The sequence below is a fragment of the Lagopus leucura genome, unplaced genomic scaffold (assembly GCF_019238085.1).
Source record: "Lagopus leucura isolate 7727_CA_CO unplaced genomic scaffold, USGS_WTPT01 Super-Scaffold_100052, whole genome shotgun sequence".
Lineage (NCBI taxonomy): Eukaryota > Metazoa > Chordata > Aves > Galliformes > Phasianidae > Lagopus > Lagopus leucura.
The window spans coordinates 336250-361759 of record NW_024962298.1 but is presented as its reverse complement, the minus strand read 5'-3'; the positions used below and the strand labels follow the sequence as shown (position 1 = coordinate 361759).

General features: G+C 50.2%; 1 protein-coding gene across 1 annotated transcript in view; it reads left to right on the top strand.

Moving 5' to 3' along the window:
* The window catches only part of TRIP4 (thyroid hormone receptor interactor 4), a 28184-nt gene extending 3096 nt beyond the window's left edge, over positions 1-25088 (top strand). Inside the window, exons 4-13 of the mRNA XM_042885700.1 lie at positions 786-1013; positions 1884-1962; positions 3725-3854; positions 4045-4260; positions 4742-4868; positions 5627-5814; positions 6588-6712; positions 7502-7593; positions 20803-20905; positions 24996-25088. Coding sequence (XP_042741634.1) covers positions 786-1013; positions 1884-1962; positions 3725-3854; positions 4045-4260; positions 4742-4868; positions 5627-5814; positions 6588-6712; positions 7502-7593; positions 20803-20905; positions 24996-25063 — 1356 coding nt within the window. The 3' untranslated portion in view covers positions 25064-25088. The remainder of the gene's footprint in view (positions 1-785; positions 1014-1883; positions 1963-3724; positions 3855-4044; positions 4261-4741; positions 4869-5626; positions 5815-6587; positions 6713-7501; positions 7594-20802; positions 20906-24995) is intronic.
* The last annotated feature ends 422 nt before the right edge of the window (positions 25089-25510 follow it).

Genomic DNA, 25510 nt, shown 5'->3' with positions numbered 1-25510 from the left:
GCTAGTATGTAGCTAGTAGCTTGGTTTAGAGCAGAGCACAGGGTAAGCTGGTGAAAGCAGCCAAGCAAGAGGTATGCTGCAGTGTGTCACTACTGCTGGGAAACCCAGTGTGTGAGCTACGTGTCCATCCTTGAGCATGCAGCAGCTGGAGAGGCAAGTTGTTGCTCAGTGGTGAATTAAAACAGGCCTTGTGGGGAATGGTTTCCTCTTTTCTACCGGTCAGGGAGCCTCTGCAGAGAAGAGGCAAAGAGATGCTGTTCTTGAGCTGCAAGAGGAGTGTTAAGCGTCACGATTATGGCAAGCCCAGAGTGTGTTTATATGTGAATGATGCTTGCTGACATCAAGATATTAAGTCCTACCTTTTCTTGGTCATGGCTAGTGTGCAATTCTTACTTGAAACAAGTCTCGCCCAGTGTCATGAGATGGGTTTGTGTCTGGAGTCTGTTGTGCTTACGTGAATGTGCAGAACATGGAAAACCTCTGCACACGTGCAGGACTGACAGCACATCTGCCATCTAGACCAAGTGATTTCAGCTTGCAGAGGCAGCAAAGAGATCAAATGGGCCTGCAGCATCCTCATGTCCTTGCTCTGGTGAGATGCCTCGGATTGTTTATGGTAGGCCTAAGGTTCTCCTTCAGTTGTCTTGGTTTGGACCTGGGGAAATTTCATTCTGATTAGGCAGAATAGAGATTATCTGAATCTTCATAGCCTGGTCAAGTATCAGTGCTTTCTCTTTGCTGCTAGTATTACAGTGTGAACACAGTTTCTTTATTTTTCTTCTCAGGCACAGGAGAACAGCACTGCAAGCAGCAGCAATTCCTGTAAGAGAAAGACCAAATATGTCAGCCTGTACACCAAAGAAGGGCAAGACAGGCTGGCTGTCCTGATCCCTGGCCGTCATGCCTGCGAGTGCTTGGGCCAGAAACACAGGCTCATCAACAACTGCTTGGTCTGCGGGCGCATTGTGTGTGAGCAGGAAGGCTCTGGACCCTGCTTGTTTTGTGGTTCACTGGTTAGTAATGAGGTGGTTTTTTTTATTTGCCATTCTTACGTAGAATCATATTTTGCTCAGGGCTTTAAATGTGCTGATTTAGCTTCTTGTCTTGGATCAAAGCTCCCTAAGCAAAATGCCCCAAGAGCCAGAACTGTGCAGGAAAGAGCCTGTGGCATCTGCTGCCAGGGGAAGAACTTTACTGGCTTCAAGTCACTTTTGTGTTTTTATGAAGAGAGCAGAGAAGTTTCCCTTGTAATTTGCATCGCTTTGGAGCTTACCTGATTTATGAGCAACTCTTAGGGCTGTCCCTGCATTGCACCAGTGTCCAAAACATGTGCCAGGCTTCAGCCTTTTCCTGGCACAGCCCAGCTTGGCCTGTAAGTGGGAGGAGAGAAGCCAGGGCCAGCATCATTTGGGATCTCCTTTATGTCCTGCATTTGGTTGAAAGGGCACCTTTTGGAGAAAGGGGCAAGCTAAAGAGTGTAGATTCAGTGAAGTTAACCTCAGCAGAGAGAGGATATTGGTTGGATGTAGACAAGGTTTGGAATCAGGTTGGCTGCAGTTTTCAAAGACTTTTTTATCTCCATATGATCAACCCAGAAAAGGACTGTGAGTTAAGCCTTGTTCATCTGCTCAGGAAGCTTCTGAGTGTGTCTTGTCCTCTGAGAGCACTCAGCCGTGTGTCTGCCCGCAGAACCAGGCTGTACAACTTGCACAGGTGGTTGTTAGTTAAGAGCAAGCTGTCAGGGTTCTCCCTATGTAAACAGCACAGAAGGAGCAAAGGCGTGGGCTATCGTGGCCATTTTAAGCAGCTCGCCTTGAGCTGTTGTCCCAAGCTCTGAAGCTGGTTGACCACACGATGTCCTTCTCAGCCTTTGTTTCACTTAGGTGTGCACTAAAGAAGAGCAGGACATTCTTCAGCGGGACTCAAACAAGAGCCAGAAGCTGCTGAAGAAGCTCATGGCAGGTTAGTATCATCTCATATCTTAAAGTAATAAACCCAACCCATTTTCTCTGCCTCACTGTGTGCTTGCTTTGTAGAAGCAAGATGTGTGTGCATATCTGTATATGTTGTATATGTTGTTTAAATCATGATTATGACGAATTGTTGGCGAAGTCAAAGGGAAACTCTTATGAGCTGGTGCCTGAACATTTCTCTGAGATGCAAACTGCCAGGGCAGTTTATGAATTGCTGTAGCTTCAAATTTCCCTGTGACACTTGCCCTCATTGCTGCATGGTGTCTGTGGTGGGCATTACAGGGGTGGCTGGGAAGCCAGCATGCTGTATGCCCTCAGCAAGCGTTTCTGGACATGGGGTGGTGATAAGTGCGAGTGTCAAATGGCAGCGTTCGATGTCCTGTCCTCACCCAGAGGCCCTGGGGCCGCTTGTCAGGCATTCCTGAATCGATTCTGAACTGGATCAGCACAGCAGTCCTTGAAAATCGGGTTAAGTCCTGGGTGGAATGTGTGCTGTGGAAGATGGAGTGCTGCTATCTGGTTTACCGGGGCGAGAGAGGTGTTGGTTAAAGTTTTCTAATGGCTTCTCTCATCTAACACTTATCTTGGGAGCTAAAAATAAGAACGGAGACAAGGAAAGCGCAAGGAAATAATAGCCAGCCTCCCAGTGAAGACCTCTGCATTATGGGGATGTTTGTCTGAGTTGAGTTGAAATGTAGCCAAGGTCATGGTGTTCTTGGTTGGAAAATAAACTTTGCTGAGGAACCAGGGAAGTATTTACTGTGGGTCTTGGTGTCAACATCTGATTAGAGCTGCTGATGTGCAGGAGGTCCTGCAAGTCGTCAGGAACAATAGCTGGTCAGAGTCAGCCTGTTTATAATCTTCCTGTAGAGATCCTGTTGTACTTCAGGATCCCCTTTACTACCCGTTTTATTGGGCTCCACTTCTGTCTCTGCTAGGTCTCCCTTTGTGCATCCTCTGTGTAGGTGAAGGCTGAAATGTGGATGGCTGTTTGTCTCAGGAGGGGAAAAAATGTGGATTGGCTGCTACAGGGAAATAAAGGCTTTTTTGTTTCCCTGAAATAAAGGCATTATGCTGTGTGTTGTCCTCTGTGAAATACATTGGCCCGTTCCATTGTTGCTGTGAGGCAAACATTTTCTCCTTTTGTTTGGTTGGTTGCGTTTTGGCCTCTAGCCAGAAATGGTAAGAAATAAGAGATTATTGCTGGGAATATATTTCTGTTTCTCTCTCTCTAACAACAGCTGGTCTCACAAACCTGCTGAGGTGTGTTGTGGGAAGATTTCGTTTGTGAGAAGCTTGTAGAGCAGCAGGCACAAGGCTTGCTCTGTGCATAACTAGCAATTGTTGTCCGTGTATTGTGACTAGAGGCTCTCTGTAGTGCTAACAGCGCTTAGGAGATAATTTGGCTTTTAGGAGGACCCTCGAGGCCTGCACTGACAATGGGTTTGGATTGCTCAAGCGATTGCAAAAGCCCAAGGAAAATCAAAGACCAAGACTTTGTCTCTTAAACACTGCCTAGACATTGTCACTCAGTTTTAAATGCTTTCTTGGACTGGAAGGGGGAGCTTTGCAAAAGAGGCTGGAGGAAAGGTCAGAAGTTGGTTTAGACAGATGGTGATGTTGATGCAAGGTATTTCTTTTCACTCCTTGAATGGCATTTATTTTAGGGGCATCTCTGCAGCCAGCCCCACCGAGACCGGCCTTTAAACAGCCAGGCTTTCCCTGAAGCTGTGATTTATTTTCTATCTCAGGTGCTGAAAGTTCAGGGAATTTGGATGCTGTAAGCAAAGACCTACTGCCTCGGCAAGAAGCTAGACTGAAAGCAGGCCTGGAGATGGCCGTGAGACACAAAGACAAGTTGCTGGAGTTTGACAGGACCAGGTAAGTCCCAGCTGTGAGCACTAAAGTTTGGTGTTCTCGTTCACTAGCACAAGAACGAGCTCCTCCAGTGTTCTGTTGGGATGTCTTTGCTTTGTGTCTGAGAGCAGAAGGGAGCAGGAAGAGAGGCAGGCTTGGGGCACACGGTGCTGCTCTGGGCCGATCTTTTACCACTGTGGTCCTTTGTCACCAGCGTGCGTCGCACCCAGGTCATTGACGACGAGTCGGATTATTTTGCGACGGACTCCAACCAGTGGCTCTCCAAGCAAGAGAGGGAGGCCCTACAGAAGAGAGAGCAGGAGCTGCAGGAGCTGCGCCATGCCTCCCGCCTTGCCAAAAAAGTCACCATCGACTTTGCTGGAAGGCAGATCCTGGAGGAGGACAGTGGGATGGCTGAGTACCACAGCAAGTAAGTGAGGGCAGGGAGGTGAAAATGCTGCTGGTGAAGAGTAGCTACTGAAAGAGTAAGTGTGAGGAAAGCTGTGCAAGCCATTCTCTTGAAGGGCACCTCGGTTTGTAGGATGCAGTTCCACATCCTTTCCTTCCTTCAGGGTCTTTTTGGCTTGTGGCATATAATCTTTCAGCACAGACCTGCTGAGATTGCTGCCTAAGCCTGACCGTGTGAGACTTGCAGAGCTTACACATCTTTTAGACATAAATCTTCCCTGCAAAGTTGTTGCAGAAGGACTGTCTCACCAGAACCAATTAATCTCGGCTTCCAACCTGGAAGAGTTTCTGTGGTAGATAAGAATAACCATTGAAATTAAAGCAAAGAAATCCTCTAGTTTAGGGAAAGTGGTTAAAAAAACAGACGCGAGTTAGAGCTGTTTTTGCAGGGATTTTGCCAGGGGGAAGGAGGGAATTCTCATGCCTCTCATTTGTCCTTGCAGACTGGATGAAACTATTGAAGCCATTAATTGTGGCACACTGAACAAGCCAGCTGCCAACCCAGAAGCAAAGACAACTCCGGGTTCTGGTGTGTTAGTGAATCCCCATCTTCTTCAGCCTGCTCCTTTGGTCAGTATGGGTTGAATTTTGTTGAATGAGTTGAACTCATTTAGAGCAGAATTCTGGCTAACTGTGGGAGAGCCGTGCTTAAGAATTGTGAATTCTAGTGTCCCTGTAGGAGTGCCTCATTCCTCCCCTGTCTCAGAGATTCTCGTTTGCCATCTGAGTTAGAGAAGATTTGCCAGTTCCCTGCTCTCGGCCCTGCTCTCAGGAGTTTTGGTTTATTTGGGTTGCAGTCTCCTGCCACCTCTTCAGGAATTTGGAAGAATTTCTGAGAGTCAGCCTAAGGCTGTGTTGTTTTTCAGCTCTATTAATGAAGCCTTTTCTGCCAGCTTTCCTGATCTCGATGGGTGTAATCTCCAGCGTCTAATTCTACTTTAATCATGATACGACTGGTGTGTGCTGAGCATTCTGGAAGCAGGATGATTACCAGTTTTGAGTGTTGACAGCTGTGAACATGCTTTGAAAATTATATTTCCCTATGAATACTTTAAAACACCAGCCTGCAGTTTTATTCTTTAAATCTGTAGTTTAGCTGTGATGCACAGAAAGGAAGCGCTACGCAGAGTGGATCCGCTCTGCCTTCCCTGCTGCCGGCACACGGTGTGCAAGTGCAGCGTTCTCTTTGCAGGGAAGGAGGAATGATCCCAGCAAGAGTAACGTAACGCTATCTTTAAGTGAAGGAAAGCTTCAAGTAGGATTTACAGTTATATATATTGCTACTAGAGAAGTGCTAACCCTTTTCTTGTTTCTTTTGAACGCTGAAGTGGGTGGACCAAACTGGCTTGCTCCCACACAGGGGAGCCACCCCTTCCATGGGTGCTGGAGAGGAGCTTGGCTCAGAGCGGAACAGACTGCGGATTCAGGACCGGGAGTTACAGGAGATCTCAGATGATGGTTGGTGCCTCAGCATGCACCAGCCTTGGGCTTCCTTGCTCGTAAGAGGAATCAAAAGGTAAAGAGTGAAATGTTGGAGAAGCCCAGTGAATCCGTCTCTCATGAAAATAGCTAAGTGGAAGGTTCAAGCTATGGAGAGATGCTGACATTTCTGCGGTGCAGTCAGGGCGTACCTTTCTGGAACACGAAAGGTAAATGGGCTGAAAATGTTCTGGTTTTTTTGTCTGTGATAAAGAAGCCAATAGCGGTCGCAGACTTTGTTTAAACTAAGCCAAACCAAAAAACACCCACCCCATACCTTGCACACACCTTTCCCCTCTGGCCTAGGAATTGGGTTCCAAAGAGAAGCTGCTTCAGCCCAGCACTCCTGGCATGTTAATTTATCTTTCCTGCCGTTAATATAGAACAAGGAATCATCTTTAGCCTTTATTCTTTCCTTCAAAGAATGCTTCATGTTAGAGAGCAAAGCTTTCTCTTCTCCCAGTCTGAAGATGCTGTAAATCTCAGCGTTCCCTGATTCTGCATTCTGAATCGCCTCTGATTCTGCATTGAGGTGATCTGGGCTGCTTTGGTACAGGTGCAGCATTGGTGCTTGGTGCCCGCACTGAGATCCATGGCTGAGGACTGCCCTGTGCAGCTGTCTGGTCATTTGTTACTCTCTAGATCGCATGCTCAACTTTGGAGCTTATGAGTGAATTATTCAGGCAGATTGTCCTGCACACTTCCAACATACTGTTGTTTTACTTTACCTAGCAAAACGTTAGATTGAAAGTCTGTCTGTGTGGGAATTCTCTTGAAATCTAAGTCCTAAATTCTCCTTTGTTCTCCTAGGGTGGAGGGCAGGACCTGGTACACATCTCATAGAGGGCGGCTGTGGATTGCAGCTACTGCCAAAAGACCTTCTCCTCAGGAGATCTCTGAACTGGAGACCACCTATAGAATGCTGCTTCACAAAGGTGAGCTTCTCTCCTTGGATCTTTGTGCATTGAGCCACATAATGAGCAGTGTCAGAAAGCCCTTTCTGCTGAGCAGTTATTACTGCTTCACTTTTTTACTTTCTGTTCTTGAAATTCTCTTCATCCTTTGTGCATTTCATCAGCTGAATTGGTATGGTGGCAGGCTTTCACTCCGTCCTTAGGCTGCTCAGATACTCCAAGCACAAACACGAGAGAATTGTGCCTGACTTCCCTGATCAGTTTTGATAGCAAGGGACTTCATTTTATTCTGGGCTCAAGCAACGAGATAGCAAGTGTGTGTGTGTGTGTGTGTGTGTGTGTGTGTGTGTGAAGCTGCTTGTGCTGCTGTCTGTTCACAGGGATGTTAAAGGCTTTTTGTGTATTCTGACCTTGTGGGAATCAAGAAGGAAAACGTTCAGTTTGCCACACAAATGTTCTCTCATGTGGGCAGGTGAATGCTAGTGGCTGCACTACACACACATCTGTGCAGTGTTTCTGCATGCCGCTCAGCTGAAATGGCACGTGCAGGAATGTCATGCAGGTGAGGATGTGTGGGGAGAGCAATGCACAACCTTTACCATTTTCAGCACGCACACAGTTTATGCCAGTGTGCTCTTTCCCTACCAAACATGGAAAAAAAGAACTTCAGAATGTTAAACTCGCTTGATGTTTTCTTCTGCCTTAAAAAGTGCAGGTGTGTCGAGAGAGGGAGGGGTACCTGGGGATTGAGAGATCCCAGCAATGTGTGTGGAGTTGTGTGCCCCTTAAAATATATTTCTTTTGGTGCAGATGTGGCATTCCCAAATGATTATCCCTCAGGGTGCCTCCTGGGCTGTGTGGACGTAACTGATTGTTTATCACAAGAGCAATTTAATGAGCAGGTGAGTGCAGTAAAACCTTTACAAGCCTCTGTTTTCTGGAAAGCTTTTTCCAAGTGGTGTAACTCACTTTTCTGACATGCTCTTGAAAAGATGGTGAATGAAAAAATTCAAGTGTGATGAGAGGAGGCACTTCTACCATGCAGTTCTGTATGGCTAAGCAAGATAGTATGTTTCATCAGTGGTGGGCTGTAAGGATTCAGTCTACGGTCAGCCTCTCTGGCACTTTTGAAACTAGTTTCTCATATACCATGAAACTCTTTTCAGTGAGGACTCGTAGCTGCTCAATTAAACTATCACAGGCTTGAAAGATCATGCTGACATGGCTCCTGGCAGCTGTTGCTTTCCCTGTGTGGACCAGTGTGCAACAGAACATTGTGGGTGTTGTATTGCTAGCTTTTGTCCTCATTTGGCAAACTCAGGGACTTAATCTCACCTGAATATGACTTATTCTAAAGCACTGATTGTTTCTCTTAAACACAAGATGCTGACAGAATTGCTCAATGTTGTGCCCAGCCAGGCAGTACGCCTACACTGGTCTTTCCATCTCAGAGAGGACTTTACCTAGAGTAAAGCATTCTTGATTAATCTGATAGCCCTTTATGATCAAATGGTCAGAGCCTTTCATTCAGCAGGTCTGTCACTGGAGCCTCCTGCAGTGTGTGTGTGTCCAAAACATGTCTGCGTGGAGCTGGTGAGGTTGAAAACGGGCGGGACTGTTGCACCCCAAAATGGAATGGGAATGGTTGGCCATCGTCTCTCTGGAGACTGAATGCAGGTGTTGGTGCTCAAGATTTTTTCCTCAAACTTCTATTTAATGAGGTTGGACTAGAGACCTCCTGAAGTCTGATTCTGTTCAGCGATGCTGTGTCAGACTCCGTGCCCCAGATGTGGAGCAGCTGCTTTTCTCAGGGTGTGTTTTATTCATCTACGAAGCATGCACTTAGTGCTAAGCACAGTAGGCTCGTCCTCGGTGTTGTCTGTTCATTCCACTGCCCCATGTACGGCCGGGTTTGGTCGAATGGGAGCTGGCAGACCCCAACATGTTCACTTGATAGTGAGCAAGACAGAGACTTTTGAGATGGAGGACAAGAATGCAGCAGACTGATGAGTGCCTTCTAGCCACAAAGAGTTGGAGAGGCATCAGTGGCTGATGGCAGTTTCTCATAAAGTGTTTTTCTGGCCTTCCCACACCCCTGAGGTTTTCAGCAAGCAGAAGTTACGAGAGAGATGTCTGGAAACCACAGATAAAGAGAGCGCCTCTGCTTATTTTCAGTCAGGGTCAGTCCTCTCAGGAAGGGGAAAAGGTTAGACTGTGAGCAGCAGAGGGAGCTTTGGGACAAGAATACAGCAGTCTGCAGGCACTTTTGGCGTTTGTGTAGGAGCAAACCTTGGCAGAGAGCAGAGGAAGAAATTCTGGGGTCAGTGTAGGATTTTTTTTTTTTTTCTCTATCATCATCATCCACAATTTCTTCTCTTCCACTGTGGGCATGTTCTTTAGGTGCTGGTAAAATGGCTGCAACAGCTTCTTAAAATCTTGAAATCAAGATGTTGGTAACTAGTATTTTTAATCTTTCCACAGAGAAAGTTAGTAGTAAAGAATAGTCTCTGTAAATTCCTCTCAGTTTGCTGGAGAAACACCAGGAAGAGAGTAGCATATTCCAGGAATGCTGTTATCATACCTATAGGCAAGAGATTTTCTTCTCAAAAGCCATAGCAGATATGGGCTTATATCTCTCCGGCTTTTGCTGCTCCCACATCACAAAATTGTTACAATTCCTAATTTGTTATCTTCTTACAGTGTTTTTCTCAGTCTTTTTACCCAGGCTCAGTGTATGCAGTGTTCGTTTCTCTAGCTTGTAAGATTGAACTCAGAGATCTGAGCATCCTTCTGAAGTTGGTTGATGAGAAAATGTGTGTGGTTTTGGACTAGAATGAGCCGCAAGTGCATCTGGAAGAAGCTGAGATTAATTTAATTGCAAATGCTAGCAAGACAAAAACGTGTGTAGTGCCAGCTCAGAAATCCAGCTTGGATCTCGCTGGGAGCAGGAAATCCCTGTTGATCACACTGGTGATTCAGCCCAGGTTTATCAGCAAGCAGCCCCAAAGCCACTTGTCAGCAGTGTAATCCAGCGATTACTTGGTGTACAAGGTCTCCTCCTAGCTTCAGGGGGAGCAGGAAAGGCCGATGTTATTATCTCCCCACTTAAAGCACGCAGAAAGCACTGGCAATTTTCTGAAGAGCTGCAGTGTGTTACCAGGTGAGGCAACGCGATGCTGCCGCAGAGACCTCGGGGATGAAAGCACTGCTGGGCTCCTCAGGCACTGTGCTCAGGCTCATGCCTCTCCTCTTTTATTTCCTCTCCCCAACTTTTATTGGAAGCTTCTGTGTTTTCCACAAGAAGTAATTCCACAAGCACAGAGCAAGCTGTGTCTGTGGGTTGTCCCCACCAGCTGAAGATGAAATAGTTCCCTGTGGTGCTCACTGCTGTTTGATGCTGATCCTGCCTTTTCCAGCAGCCGCTGGAGTTGGTTTTGACTCTTGTGACCATCCTTTCCACTAGACAAGGGAGGCTCTTGCTGATCCATCCATCCTGAGCATATATATTTTTTGATATATATATATATATATATATATATTTTCCATCTGTGCAAGCGATTGCCTTATTGTTTGGGACTGGTTACTTACTCATGTTATTACCGGGCACGCAGGTCTGGCCTTGCATAACCCCTTCACAGGGGTCAGCCCTGCAGTGTTCAGTGTTTGAAGGTGGCTTGGTTTGCTGAAGTGGTTTGCAGGTCTGCAGGGCTGTGCAAGAAGTGATGACAGGACAAGATCTTGCACGCAGTAGCTGGCAGAGAGCAGAGGAGGATGTTTGCTGAGGAGAGATGTCCTTGTGATTAAAGTCAGCGTCACGTCAGATGACATCGCCCTAATCCCAGCTATGCTGTTCGTGGTATGGACTAGTTCAGTAAGTTCCTCTGGGTCTCTTTCCCATGCAGGAAATAAGGCAGCACTTGCCTCTCAGAGATGATGTATACTAATTTCATTGCTATGCTCCTTCGATAGAAGCCGCTCAAGGAGCTGCATTACTGTCAGGTAGGAAAGTCCACCCGAGGCACTTGGTGTAGCTTGCTTTGCTCCCAGGGGAGTGAGGCAAAAGCTGCTTTCTGAATTCAGCCCGCTGCCTAGGGCTGGTGCCAGCAGATCCCTCTGTGTGGCTCTTACATCTCAGTATTTCTAGCGGTGCTTCAGGCATCCTGCGCCTCCTTGGAGTGCCTTCTGGACTCATTTCCTCCTGCTGATGGCAGCCACCCAAAAAGCACTCGTTTGGATCAGAATGATCCCTTTGTTATGTTTTTCGGTGCTAGAGGTGACCTGGAAACTTTTCCCCTGTCAAGATCTGAGTGTTGATGACTGCTTTTCCTTGCTGCGGGCTGACGTCACCGACACCTCGAGCAGAGCAAGGAGCTGCCTTTCTTTTCCTGCATTAGGTGTTGGTGACTTCAGCACTGGTAACTGAGGAAACGTGGGATGGTGCAGGCAGGGCTTGGCAGGAGCCTAAAGCAAGCAGAGAACTATTTACATTTATGCTGTTTTAATGTGTTCTGAAGTCCATGTTCATTTTGCTAATGACTTTGATCAGAGAGACTGTTACTTTAACTGGAAAAGGAACATTTCCGCTGCTGCTATTTTGGTAGTTGATAGGTGTGTTTGGACTTATTTTAAATGCAAGCACACACAGATACTGATACCTAGCAGTAGCTATAATCTTGGATTGAAATATCAGATAATTATGTTTGACGGGAGTAAAGTGTTTATTTTTCATTTCTAGGTGATCGCTTGGTGTCCTAAATCTGCACGAGGGAACGTGTCTAAGCTATTTCTGTGCCACGAGATTGCAGCTATCATCTAAATAGGTTTCTTTTTTCCCCCTCAGGAAATTCACGTTTAATCTCTTGTCCTCCTCTTTCCTCCCCAGTGGAAATAACAGCAAAAAAAAAAAAGAGAATTGGGCGCTAAGCATACAAGACGTGATTTAATTTATCCTGTAGGAATGAAGGAGGGAGGTAGAAAATTTGCATGTAGAATCCAGAGAGCCTTTTCAGTTTATCCGCAAGGAAAGGAACAATAACACGCGAGTGGTATTTTCCCAAGAAATAACGTAATGAGAGGGAGGAACATAAACACATACGTTGAAATGTACTTTGAAGAACATTATGAACATACAGACATTTAAGTATGACTTTCCATGAGGACCTCCATAAAGGTTTCCTAGCACAAGCTGCAGGTGAGGCAAAAGCTCTTTTTTGCAGTGGCGTAGCTGTCTGGTGCACGTAGCCAGGAGACTCCTCTGCTCACTCCCACCAAAGAGATGCTTCTGGTTCCCAAGGCTTGGTTATCACACCTCTACAGATGGATGAATTTAGCAAGGTTTCAGGTTTTGGGGACTAGATCAGGTTAGTGCAAAAGGAAAGATGTCTAGGTGGCTGTTAGTGACTGCAACCAACAGGAAGGCCTTTGAACTTTACAGGTCTCTGAGTTCTCCTAAGCTGAATTTGTTATTCACACAGAGCCTGATGCAAGATCCAATGGCCTGAGGTGTCAGTCTGGTCTGCAGGGACCTACAGGTGATGCGTGTCTTTATTCAGTTCCTCGCTGTACTTCCTCTAGACACAAAGCACCTCTGGTTCTTGGTTGTAGAAGCAGAGTAGGCATGCAGCTGGTTTGGATTATTGACGGTCAGAGATGGGGGAGTTTTTCTGTATGTGAAGTGCTTTGGTTTTCATCAGAAGCTGTTCTAATGCTCCAGCTGCCTTGCATAAGCCAGCAGGTTTACTGAGGCCACTGCTCACTGTTAAGATGAAGGAGAGATTGTCACTTGATGATGATTAATTTAGGAATGCATTAACATGCCAAAGAAATCGAATGATAGAGGCTAGCTTGCCCTGTCTTCTGGTTTCATAGACCCTAGGGAAAAAACGAAGCCAAGGCTGAAGTATATGACTTAATTAATGATGACTGTGGACTTAGCCTCTGCTACCATTTCAACAAACTAGTCAGCGATCTGGGAATTCGTTTCTTTCCGATGCGGTCACTGTTACTTGCCTTCTTCTTGGCGCTTGGGTTTTATTAATCCTGAAACTGAGGGTTAGGTAACACCGACCTCAAGCCAGGTGCCCTGGTTTCCCAGCTGTGGCCCAGCTGGGTTGAGCCATGGCCATGCGTTTGTGTGGTGATCCTAAACAGTGGGGGCACCGGCAGCTACAGAATGCAGCTGAGGGCCCAAAGACTTGACTTGCTTCAGCTTTCAGCGGCACGGCATCAATTTCACAGCCCTGAACAGGCCGGCCACTCAGCTGCAAATCCTGGCTTTGAGAAATAGCCTGATGCCTCAGTGACCAGATCAATAGTGCCAGCAGCCCGCCGGCCGTGTTGTGCCTCTCGGGGAGCAGCAGCGAGGGTCACAGCAGGGAGTGGTGGCTGCTGGAAGAAAGCAGGGCAGGGATGTGGGTGTCTGATCTGCACTGAGCTGCATTCACCAAAGTTAGGTTTAATCTTCCTCACGTGCTGAGCTCAGCTGCACCAGTCTTTAAATCAGAGTTTCAAAGGAAGAAGCAAGGACTTTATGGAGCTGATTGAAAATGCCTGGCTGCGTCTAGCAGGGTTCAGGTGCTCTGAGCAGAAGCAGGTGCCCTGTTTTCTCCTCATCCCCTCGTTGCCTCTCTCCTCCCCACTGCCGTGCCTCCTCCTGACAGCTCAAGCAGTGGGGCTGCATTGCAGCTGAGGTTAGCCCTGCCTCCACGCTCCCTTGGCACTGGAGTATGAGATGGTTCTTTCAGCTGAGCCTTTTACACTACTGAGTATTTTTCCAAGTCCACCCAGTTTCCCCTGGTGCTTGTCAGGCATTCTGTAAACATCTCAGGTCCTTCATGCTGCTTGTGGGTTTACCAGGGGTGGGATCTGAGCCACAGAAGGGTGTTGGTGGCTGTGGGTCCTGTGTCACAGGCTGGTTTTGGGAGAGAAGAGGGGATGTGACGTGCCCTGCCTCCACTGCCATGGTTCAGTGATTCAAAATCAAGTGCACCAGAATGAACTTAAGTATTACACCTACATTTCAAAGTCCTGTTGTTGCTTACTACGTTTAATTGCTTCCCCTGCCCCTTGAGTCAAAGTACAGCTCGTGGTGCAGAACCACAGCTTGAGGCACGGAACGCCCATGGAGGACTCAGACTGTCCAGGGAAGATCCCGTGGTGATACCAGCCCTCTGCCTGTGTGTCTGGTTGCCTGCTGGCCAAGCAAGTGAGGGGCAGAACAGGCAACAACTGGCAGGCATGATTGTGGGAAGAAGGGGAAAGGAAGGCAGGCTGGCTAGCAAAATTCCTTGTGCATTCTCATAGAAGGAGCCAATGCCAGCACATTATCTGCCAGCAGCAGATGTAAGCTCTCAAAAACAGCAGGGAGGATGTTGACTGCAACAATGCATCAAGGCTGCGGTTTGTAACCTCAATAGTAAGGCAGTTAACTTTTTTTTTTAACAAAGACATTTTGATTGCCAAATCCATAACCATTAGCAGCTGTGGTTTTGAGCTGTTCCTTCCTCACACGTTGCAGTCTAGACCTGACAGGCTTTCAAACAAAAGTTTGGCTGATGGCTTTTGTTTTTGTTTTTTGCCAAACTGCTTTTTTCTTTTGCCTCTTGTGTCGATTCGCATTGAGTGGCTGCGGATCTCTTTTCTAAGCCAGCCTTCCTGGAGCGGCTCCTCTGTGCCGACGACGTGGTGGTCTTTGAGGGCTGCAAGTAGAGTTTCTTGGTTGCCTGTTCACTGCAGCACTGGATGTTTCTGCCTCAGGCTAGAAAATTTGGCATTTCTAGAACTTTGGATCTGCTTTGGGATTTCTGTTTAGGAAAATGTTTGTCATGAGCCAGAAGCCTGTTTGGCCTGTGCTGAGGGGCAGGGAATGGGTCCTTAAAAGAAGGCTAAACACTTGCTCAGAGTTGGAAGCATGATGTGAGACCATGTCGGGAGGGAGATCAAGACTCAGTGTGAAGCACTTGGTGTTCTGTGAGCACTTTGTGAGGCCAGCAGCCAAGAAGAGATCACACAGCAGCCCAAACCTGCGTTGCCTGGCTCAGGCGATTGCTCCCGTTGCCAGTCGGTGCTGTCTTTGCTGTGCAAACGTGCCCTGGAGCACTTCAGAACGAAGGCTGGGCTGGGAAGATTGGCTTGATAATCCCCAAAAGCAAACGTCCGTGTAAGGAGGCAGTGGAGACTACTGCTGTCAGAACAACAGATGGGGAAAAGATGCTTCAGCATGCCCGTCCTTGGAAAAGCAGTGAGGAAGGAAGGGCACTGCTTGGGCACGGAGGCTGTCTGACTGAAGCCTCATCCTGCATGCAGCGAGAAAGAAGGGATTTTTCTTCTTGCTGTTGACTAACTCCTACCTGCTGGACCATCACAGAACCATTAGCTGGTCCTTTTTGTCTGCAGTTGTACCTGAGCCTCTCTTTTGCAGGAGCAGGAGCCTGGGTTATTGCCAGCAGTGTGCAGACTGCATTCGGTGGCCTGGCAGTGGCACGGCCTGCTCTGTGTCTTCACCCTCATTTTAGAGAGCTCCATTTCTCCTGAATCCCACGTGCACATGGGACTGCACTGCAAGTGCTGCCATGGACGTCCCCATTTGGCTGCTGCAGCCCCATTGGTTGCCAGAAACTACTGACTTTCTTTTCTCTTTTTGCAAACCGCTAAAGAAACATTTTCTAGCTGGATGGTGAGCAATTTCCCTCAGGAGAGGAGGAGAAAATGGCTGTTTAGTAGTTAATTACCTGTTATGTTAGTCTGACAGCTATGAAGCTTATGAGGCATGAAAGAAGAGCGGATCTGCCTTTCCCACAAATCACAAGGAAAACCGAAGGAAGTAAGTTGTGTGGAGGCCAGACACGCTCACGAGCCTCCCCACGCCTTCCCCTCTCCCAGGCGCGCTGTCCTGGGCAGCACTTCACCTCCTTTGCCTCCCGCTTCCCTTGCTTGCCTGCAGCCAGGCTGCTGCTCCCAGCTCTTGGAGCCTGGTGCATGTTTCTGCCTGCTGGGGACGGCTGATTTATGGGCCTGCTTACAGCAGCCCCGCTCTTTCAGAGGGACACCATCTCTGCCAAGACTTTTTTTTTTTCCCTGAATGTGTTTTACGGTGAGGAATAACTGAGTGCTTTTGCCAACACATGGGCTCTGCTTGCTTTTATTCTTTCCAGACAGCTTTGCTTTCCAGAGCTGCCTCTTTTATTTTGAAGCTCTTCGAGAGCAGCGGGGAGGTGAAGGCTGAGCTGCGAGCCGGTGTCCTGGTCCGGCGCTGGGCTCCGAGGAGGCACACTAGGAAAATGATCCGACCCTTTCCATCGCTGACCCCACACAGCGCCTCCCCCCCCAGCACGACCTCCGCGCAGAGCTCTGGCCGGATTCCCCGCCCCGAGGCCCCCGGCAGCCCTAAGATGGAGCGGACGGCGGCCGCCCCGGAGGGACTACAGGTTCCAGCGTGCAATTCTCTGCTGAAGCTGGGCTGCCTGCGGGGAAGAGTGGAGGAGAGTGGGCTGCATTGCAGGGCTCTGGGTTTCAGGCAGGCAGGGGAAAAAGGGAAAACAAACGCCGGGGCAATTTCCACTCGGTATTTTTAGCCTTCAATCTCTTGTTTATTTCCTCCAGCTTGTGTGTCTGGAGGCCTTAATAAGACTGCAAGAGGAGCTTGAAAGGTCACCAGCAAAGCTGCTGGGGAATGATTTTGCTCTGTGCTTTGTGCCGCACAGAACCTGTGCTCCATGGCACACGGCCTTTGTTCCTCCACTGGGTCCTCCAGAGCACAGCTCATCTACTTAGTGACGGTTTTGCACGTTTTCCTTTGGTTGTTTCTGTACCCTTTGGTTCAAGCAGGTGCATCTCGTTGCTGAGGGGTGAAGCGCTGGCCCAAGGGCAGCGCTGGTGGTTCCCAAGGAAACAGTGCCCGTCCCGCTTCGCTCATTGTTTGCCGTGGAAGCCCCGGGAGGGACAGGAATGAGGAGAAGGCAGGGATATCACCTGCAAGGAAAACCAGCCAGCAGTGCCTGAGCAAGCCTGCGTGGCCCCCGCATCCAGCCCCAGGCTTTACCTCAATTAAGGAAAAAATAGTTCCCTTGGCAGATTGGTGGGGGAAAAACACTGCAGAGGGTTTTCTTAATGTCGGAGAGGATGGGATTGTTTCCGTGCTGACTCCGAGCTCCTGCTTCGCTCTTGGCTGTGGGCTGTGGAGCGGAGAGGCTCGGCAGGCCTGCTGCTATTTTTGGCCGTGACAAGCTGGTGATGGGAGATGAGGGACGGTGAAAGCAAAGTGTAGGGAACATTCATTAGCAATTATCCCTGCCTGCAGCCTGATTGGGGTAACTGCTGGGGACATCTGATAGCCACTTAATGTGTGTTCAAAGCACCAGCTCCAGAGAGAGGGCGGGTGCTGGCGAATTGGTGGCTGGCCTTTGCAGGAGCCCAGCGCGGCTCCCTCTTCCAGCTTGTGCTCAGATGCTCCATTTAACCTCCAGCTCTCTGCATTAAGCTGCCTGGAGACCTGCTTTTTTTCTTTTCTTTTTTTTCTTCCCTTCTCCCTGCTAATCTCTTCACAGCTAGGCTCTTACAAACCTGTTAGCAGCAAATTGAAGCCTGGCCAGCGTGCTTGCAGGGACGATGGGAGCTTACATCTGCTTGTGGCTGGGCTGAGCAAGGAGGGGAGGGCGGTGGTTGCACTGACGCAGCCATGCGCAGAGTGTACGTGGGGTTTTGAAGCAGCAGTTGGCAAACTGCTTGCAGCCCACGGTGCCCACTGCCTTCCGAACAGCCATCTTGCAAGCCTGGTATGAGGTGGCAGAAGGGCTGGAAGGAGACCAAATTGTTTTTTTTTCACTGCAGTTATATTGTGCAACCCCATTCTTCAAAGCTTTCTGGCTTGTCTGTGGTCTTGGGAGTGGGTTTTTGCCTTCTCGAGGGACAGCCTGGCTTCCAGACTTGCTTAGAGCTCGTTCCAGCCACCTTCTCTTAAATGCTGAATCGATTCCTAACAGAGGCAGCGCTAAAGCCCCAGAGTAGTAAGTCCCATCTTATTTATACCCCCAAGATTAGAACGATGAGTGCAGTTGGAACTGGGAGGGAACATTCCCCCATCAGGCGCCCAGTTGGGTTGGATTTTTGGTCTCTGGCATTGAAGAAGTGTGCTTTGCCCCCTCTCTTCACTGTGGAGATTTATTTAAAGAACGAAAAAAAAAAAAAAAAAAGCTGTTGCAGGCCCTTTTTACCGGTCTCTCTGCGCTCTCTGGCACACTAGACCTGGTCTTTGGCCTTTTCCTACACTCTTGCATTTGCTGAAGTGCTGAAGGGCAGTGGTTGCAGTCTGTGGGGTATAGTAGTTGGGAGCAAATTTTTTCTCAGCATCATCAACTTATTGATTGTAGAGCGACTCGGCTGACCTCTTGCAGTCCAGAGCAGAACTGACCCTTCTGTTGCTGGTCTAGAAAAGCTGCAGACAGTCGATAAAAACAGTGGGATGGAAATGCCATTGCCTTAGGGAAGCATTTTAGGGAGAGGTTATTGTTTGAGGAGGAAATTGGGTGGGAAGAATTACATACAGCTGAACAGAAGGAGAACTTTCTCAGAGTGGCCAAGGATCGTAAATGTCATTAAAAGCCTTCCAAAGTGCCAATGGCACTTTGAGAAACGGATTTTTTACTCATTAGGCACTTGGGCAACTGTGGAAAATTGAACAGAGACAAATGTGCTTCACGTCTTGATGCCTGTGTCTGTGATCAGAACATAAGTCAAGCAGGTCGCTGCTGATAGGAGAGGCGTCTTTGGAGTGTGGCAGGTAGGAACTGGGCTCCTAGTGCTGAGCTAAGCTGCAGGAATAGCTGTGCTGTTCTCCCTCAGTGCTTTTCCTCAATCCTGTTGATGTCTGGACAGCAATGGCAGCGTGTTGTTGTGTGCTGATATGTAGGTGGGGATCTGCAGCTCTGTTACGTTGCTCAGCCCCAGCGTGGTGATGGCACGCGATGTTACGACAGGGTGCTGGTAAGGGAGCTAAGTAGCAACAGCAGCTGGGAAATGCTAACTCCTCTGGTGATCTCTGGGAATGAAGTCTGCTGCGGTAGTTCATATTCACTGCCTACAAGTGCACCAGGGAGAGGCTGTGCGCTTGGTCCTGGTGATGTGTCTTCTGGCAAAAGATTATTTGACTGTAGCAGCCAGGAATATTCTGCCTTGTCGCTCACCAGGATGGTGTGGGAGAATTTGGGGGTGGGTACAATAGAAAACCCAAAATAGTGTCTTGGTGGGGGGCTCCTGCCTAGCATTCTGGGCTGAGATGCCAGAGGAGGGACTGAAGCTTTTAAAATGCAGGGCACAGACACTGCACAGATTTGGCAAGTGTACAGAAATGTACCCTGGGAGAGGACATGAAAGGCTGTGGTGTGGAAACGTAAGCCCAAGCCACAGCTGTGGCCTCCATCTCGGCCTTGGGATTGGGTTAAGCTTTTTGAGCTGAAGATTTGATCCTGGCTTTGGGTGAGATCTGTCAGTGGAGAAACAAGCTCGGCTGCTCTTAATGCCTGGATGCCTGTTAGGGGATATTTCCCGTTGTGGGGGCCTGTGAGATGTGTGAGAGGAGCGCTGTGGTGTTCAGATCCACCTAGGAGAGGTTTGTGAGGACCTCTGTGGTCTTGGACACACAACCTGAATGAGCGGAGGCCAAACCACGTGTCATAAACAGGGACACATCACTTCTGTCTCCAGGCGGTTAGGATGGTGGCTTCAGCCCCGCAGCTCTATGCTGTGGTCTTCAGAGGCCCCGCTAGTGCGAGAGCTGCTGGGGAAGTCCAGTGCCTGGCTGTGGAAAGCCAAGCAGTCACCCGTGCGATAGCGAGAGCAATAAAGCCGGGCCAGCACTTCACACTCACCAGGCGTTGGCTTGGGATATTCGTACTGGGGCTTTGTAACCTTCCAAGATCCTCCTCCCTGCAGATGGGAAATGAAAATCCTTGGCATCAGCACAAAGCGGTAGAAGCAAGTCCAGTAACGTGGCTTAGGAGAAAAAAAAATAAAAGAAAGAAACTTGTCCAGCACCAGATCAGTGCAGCAGGGCATCTGCAGGCCTTGCAGATGAGCGTGGCTCTTCCTCTCCCAGCACAGGTGTTGCACAGCGCAGCTAAGCGCACGTACATCTCTCGCTCGGAAAACGTGGCCCGTGCTGTTGTAAAATGAGGGGGCTGGAAACGCTTTCCAGTTGATCCACTCCTGGTGTCAGGCTTCTGTAAATCTCCCCTAACTGCCGGCAGCGCTGCCAAACCCCGCTGCGATGCAGGAAAAGTGGGTTGCTCCCTGCTCTGCTCTCCGTGCCCAGCTGTTCAGGACACATCCAAACCCATCTTGGCAGACCGGCAAGAGAGGGAGAGCTTTTCAAACATTCCGCCTAGAAGTCATTTGTTAGGAACAAATGGGGGATTTGCCAGGACACACTGCTCCATCTGGTCTGGCATCCTGTCCCATGCATACAGCAGCCTTTCTGGATCTGCTTGAGGAAAGCAAGGGGGGAAAAAAAAAAGGCATTTTTCCCGCAGAAGAGAAACCGCTTCCGCTGTGAGCTTGAACAGGCTTTCCTGGGCTCGAGCTCCTGTGCTGCTCTGTTCCTGCACTCTGCACATACCCACCGGCACTAGGCCTGCAGCGAAGGATCTGAAGGGACAGTTGCTATTTACGCTTTTTTTTATTATAGTTCTGCATTTCACTTTTGCACAGCAGTGAGGGTGAGCTGCATCCAGGCAGCGTTTCCATGTGCTTCCCACCCTGGGCATTATTTCTTTCCTTTTCACTGTGGTTAATGAGAGAAGCACTCTGTTTACACTCTACCTGTAAAATTCCCTGGTGCTTTCACCACAGTGAAATCTCTCAGTAGACTTTGAGTTCCTGTCCCAAGGTGCCTGGCCCAGAGGAGCAGCCAACTACTTCAAGCCATCAACCTCACTTGATGCAAGCTGTGTAAGGGCACTTTACTGGGGCAGAGCTGTTTCTGTAAAACCCTGTTTTACACCTTTTCAGTAATGGTTTGCCTGGAAGCGTTTCCTTTAATGCTGCTCCTCACTGTAGAGATCTTTTCACACCCACTGCAGTTTGTCTGACTGTTTTGTGCATGTGTCTGTGTTTCACAGTATCCGGATTTGAGCCAGGAATCTGGGTCTCCATTTGTCTTTATCTGCACTAATCCCCAGGAGATGGTTGTGAAGTTTCCCATCAAAGGAAAGCCCAAAATCTGTAAGTAGTAAAGTTTCCACAGATGCCCTCCTTGGCCTTTCTTGCCTGCTCTCCTCACCACCTCTGCTTGCCTTTGCCATATGAGTTCACAACCTTTGCCCTGCGCTCTTTGATCTGTAGGTGTTTGTTTAATGATTCAAATACATCTGTAATATTTTTGTCTTTGGTTCCCCTTTCCCCAGATGTTGCTTCCTTCCAAATACATGCCTCTTCCTGCCTCTGCAAACACTTGGGAATTATGGTGCTCATGTGCTCTGAGGAAACACATGCCTGCAGCTGATCTGCTTCTGGCACGAGTGCTTGCAGGCTGGTTTGGGATGTGAGGCAGGAATCATAGAATTGCAGAATGGCCTGGCTTGGAAGGGACCATAAAGCCCACCCAGTTATAACCCTCTGCTGTGAGCTGGCTGCCCAGGGCCCCAGCCAGCCTGGTCTTGAGCACCTCCAGGGATGGGGTCTCTTGGCAGCAGTGCTGGTGCTTCACTGCCCTCTGAGTAAAAAATTTCCTCCTAGCATCTAACCTAAATCTCCCCTCTTTTTGTTTAAAGCCATTCTCCTTTTCTGTCGCTCTCTGCTTGTGTAAATGTCACTTTCCCTCCTGTTTTGAGCTCCCCTCAAGTCCTCGAAGGCCGCACTGAGGTCTCCCCGCAGCCTTCTCTTGTCCAGGCTGAACACCCCCAGCTCCTCAGCTGTCTCCATAGCAGAGGTGCTGCAGCCCTGGCAGCATCTCCGTGCCTCCTCTGCCCCGCTCCAGCAGCTCCGCACCCTTCCTGCGCTGGGGGCCCCAGGCCTGGGCGCAGCACCGCAGCTGGGGCCTCACGAGGGCAGAGCAGAGGGGACGGTCCCCTCCCTGCCGCTGCCACCCCTCTGTTGGTGCGGCCCAGGATGCCGGTGGCTTTCCGGCCCCCAATGGATGCTGCTGCTTCGTCTGTGGCTTTCATCCACCAGAGCCCCCGAGTCCTTCTCCGCAGCGCTGCTCTCGTAAGACCTTCTCACATCTGTGCTCACAGCTGGGATTGCCCCGACCCAAGTGCGGCACCCTGGCTTGGCCTTGCTGAACCTCCCTGGGTTCACGTGGTCCCGCTCTGTGAGCCCGCCCAGCTCCCTCTGGATGGCATCCCTTCCTCCTGTCGTATCCAGCGCAGCGCTCGGCTCAGTGCCATCCGCAAACTGATGAGGGTGCACTCGGTGCCACTGTCAAAGTTTGTCCTCACAAGATGAGCAGGTTGCGATGGCGCTCAGGATGGCCCATGCTGAGTGCTTGCTTTCGTTTTGGCAGGAGTGGCCTGAAGCAGCTAGGGCCGTAGGTCCAGATGGGCGTGTGACTGCGGGCCAGTGGGGATGGGATGTCCTGGCAGAGCTGGCGGTGAAGCGCTGCAGCATCTGTCTGCACTCCGCTTGCCAGCGTTGTTCGTCCCTTTTTATGAGCCACCAGCCCTCCACAGGCTGCCAGTTATTCCTGCCCACTGCTGTAAAAAGAATGGAGGGTGGATGCAGCAGCTGGGGAGTCTGCAGTCAGCTCTGTCCTTATTAGCAACCTCCTCACCACACAGCCTGGGGAAGGCACTGAACATGCTTTCAGGGGATGTGAAAAATTAATTTGACAGGCTAAAAGCAGCATAAGCAGAAATAGTCTTGGCTGTTTGTTTAGCAGAGCTCATGGCTGGCTTTCCTTTCTCATTTGCAGCATGCTTCTCTGGGAGTAGTTATCTAGCGGTGCAGGAGCGGCAGGGTTTCTCAGGACCGCTTTATAAGGCCTTTTGAAGCCCAGCGTGGGTTTTTGTGTTGTTTTTGAGGGTTTTCTCCCCCCTTCTCTGCTCAAGTTCTCCCATGGCTGTGCTCGCTCCCCGGGCATTTGGCAAATATTCGTAGTGTGCTGAGCAGGTCAGGGGGTAAAGTGATGTGGTTTGTCATCCAGCTTTTATAGCGGCATCCTGGAGGAGTGTTCAGCCAGTGGCAGCCAACAGTGCTTGCTGATCTGCAGAGCTCGTGCGAGGTCTTGGATCTTGCTAGTGGCACTGTCCTTCCACCAGGGACAGGTCTTTTCCAGCGTGCTGCTGAGCACTCAGGGCCATGTCCTCCTTTTTGTACATTTTTTTTTTAGCCTCTTTCTGCTCTTGTTCAGTCTCCCTGGTGCCACCGTGTCCTGTCCCTGTCACATCTGCCTCCACTGAGCCTCGGCTGGGGCACCGCCTGCCCCCCCCTCTGTCACATAGTCTCCTTTGTGTTGTGACAGTTTCCTGCTTGGAGCAGGATCAGTCTAACAGCCCGGAAGGAAGCTGGCTGCGCTGGCGGCTGCTCACTCCCGCTGCTGGCCTTGCCTTCCCTGCCCTCCTCCCCACCAGCTCTGCCATGAGAGCGCAGGAGCTGCAGTGGCAGGGATCGTGGAGCTGTGTGTCCCCTCCAGGGTGTGTGCCGGCATGCTGAGTCGCTCATAGGAGGCTTGTGATGGATGGGGAAGGAGCAGGGAAGCCATCACCCACTTGTCGTGGTGGCATGCTATTTTAGGAGGAGCTGGCTCTGCATCTGATGCAGTCTGAAGTGTGGCTCACATCCCCACCTGAGCTCATCTTGAAGCCTGGATCGGCTGTGACAAAATGCCAGTTTGTCTTGTTGCGAAGCCGAGCCAGTGCAGCTTTTCTTGCCAGATAACAGCATGGACCTCACCGCAATGACATCTGAATGATTCTCCATTGCAAATGAGTCGTTTCTAGCAGCCCGGGGAAGGAAAAAAAGAAACAGAGCTCAATTTGCTGCCAGGGTTATTGTTTGCATGGAAAGGATGGACATAGTGTTTGTGTCACATTTGTGACCGTGGCTTTCCCCAGACATGTCCCTGCTTAGTGTCAGTGCGTGAGGACAAAGCTCAGCTGTGGCACTTGTGGGAGATCTCCTTGCATCTGGGCACAGCTTCCCAAAGCCGCCATTGAGCAGCACGGAGGTGTGGGGAGGTGAGGAGGGGGGAGAGGGGACGCATCGCGGTGCTGCCGGTGAGATGAGAGTCCTTAAATCATTGAGCGTAAAGAGAAGGAGACCCTGGGGTCGTTGCCTTATTTTTAGCCTTTTCTTAAAGGTTACCCATGTGACGTTTTATCTTTGCCAGCTGATAGAGCAGAGGAGCCCGCTGATCACTTCTGGGGCCTGGGAGGAGGAGGCAGTCACGCTAAGGGTAAAGCTAACAGCCCAGGATGTGGCTGAGCCTCGGCAGTGGGAGACCAGAGCACGGAGCGAGTGTGAAATCAACGCTTTTCTCCTGCCAAATCCCCCCGGTTTGGTGACTCGGAGGGCTGGCACATCGCTTCCGGCCGGTCTGGCTTGGCCCACAGGTGCCCAGTCTGCTGCTGTACGTTTGTGGCGGCAGCACAGAGGAGCTGTGCTGATGCCCCATGTCCTGGGAGTTGCCCTGAGACACCACTGGAGTCTTGTCCCTGCTCCCAGTTTCAACCCCATGCATGAACCCTTGCTCGTGTGCTTTTTTTTTTGCACATTTTTTCGTTTCTGTACCCAGCTGAGAGCAAGGCTGACCCAAAAGATGGAGGGGGACAGTTTCAGGGAAGTTGCTGTGGTGGAACAAGCGGTTTTGTAGTCTGCTGCTTTTGGAAGAAGCACTGTTGGAGTCATCTTTGAGCTGAAATGAGAAATGTGCTCAGTTTGGTGCAAGTTGACGGTGGGAGCAGCTCAGAGCCATCCCCAGGAATGCCCCCGACCACACTGCAGCTGGGCTTGGGTATGGGCAGGGAGGCAGGGTTAGGGTGAGGCAGCATGACACCCGCCTCTTGGCTTTCCTGCCCCCCAAGTGCAGTGTCTTGAGCTCTGTGCTACATCGCTCCCCAGCAGCAGTGCTGGATGACAATTTGCTCTCCTCCGCACGGGAGCCCCCCCCGCAGCCCCCGGCTCGGTGTGGTGCCCGCACAGGGGAAGTCACGGCGGCTGGGAACGCCTGGCTCCTCGAGCACGATAATTGAATGTGACAGCAACACACTAACGAGGAGACCTCGCTGCCTCCAGCTGATTTGCATTGCAAATAGCATTTAAAAATAAAGAGTGATGAGGGTTGCTTGTTTTTTTTTTTTTTCCCCTCTCTTTACAGGGAAGCTGGATTCGAAGATCCATCAGGGAGCGAAGAAGGGGTTAATGAAGCAGAAAGCGGCGGCGTGAGCGGGCCCGGCGGAGCGAGCGGGCAGCGGCCGGCGCGAGGCGGGCAGCAGGCGGTGCGGCGCGGACACGGCCTCGGCGCGCGGTGCTGCGTCTGTCCTCGGGCGGCATTAAAAGGAGCGCTGTTCCCAGCCTGCATCTCTGCTGCGTGTGGCCAAAGAGCGGGCCGCGGTCACGCGCCCTGTCTGCCTGTGGAGAATATGGATCTCCCCGTCTTTGCCCCCAGCCGCTCCCCGCGGCCGTGCGCGGGCCCTGCGCGGCTCCCTGGCCGGCTGCCCGCCGCGCTCAGCGCGACGAACTTCTGCCCGATTCCGTTCCCCCCTCGTAGTCCGGAGCCGTTCCGGCGCTCCGGCCCCGCGTTTTCCCCTCCGCCGCCGCCCTCCGCTCCGGACTCCGCGATCCGCCTTTGCCTGGCGCCGGCTCCGGGCTGCCGCGTCCCCGCGGAGCCGA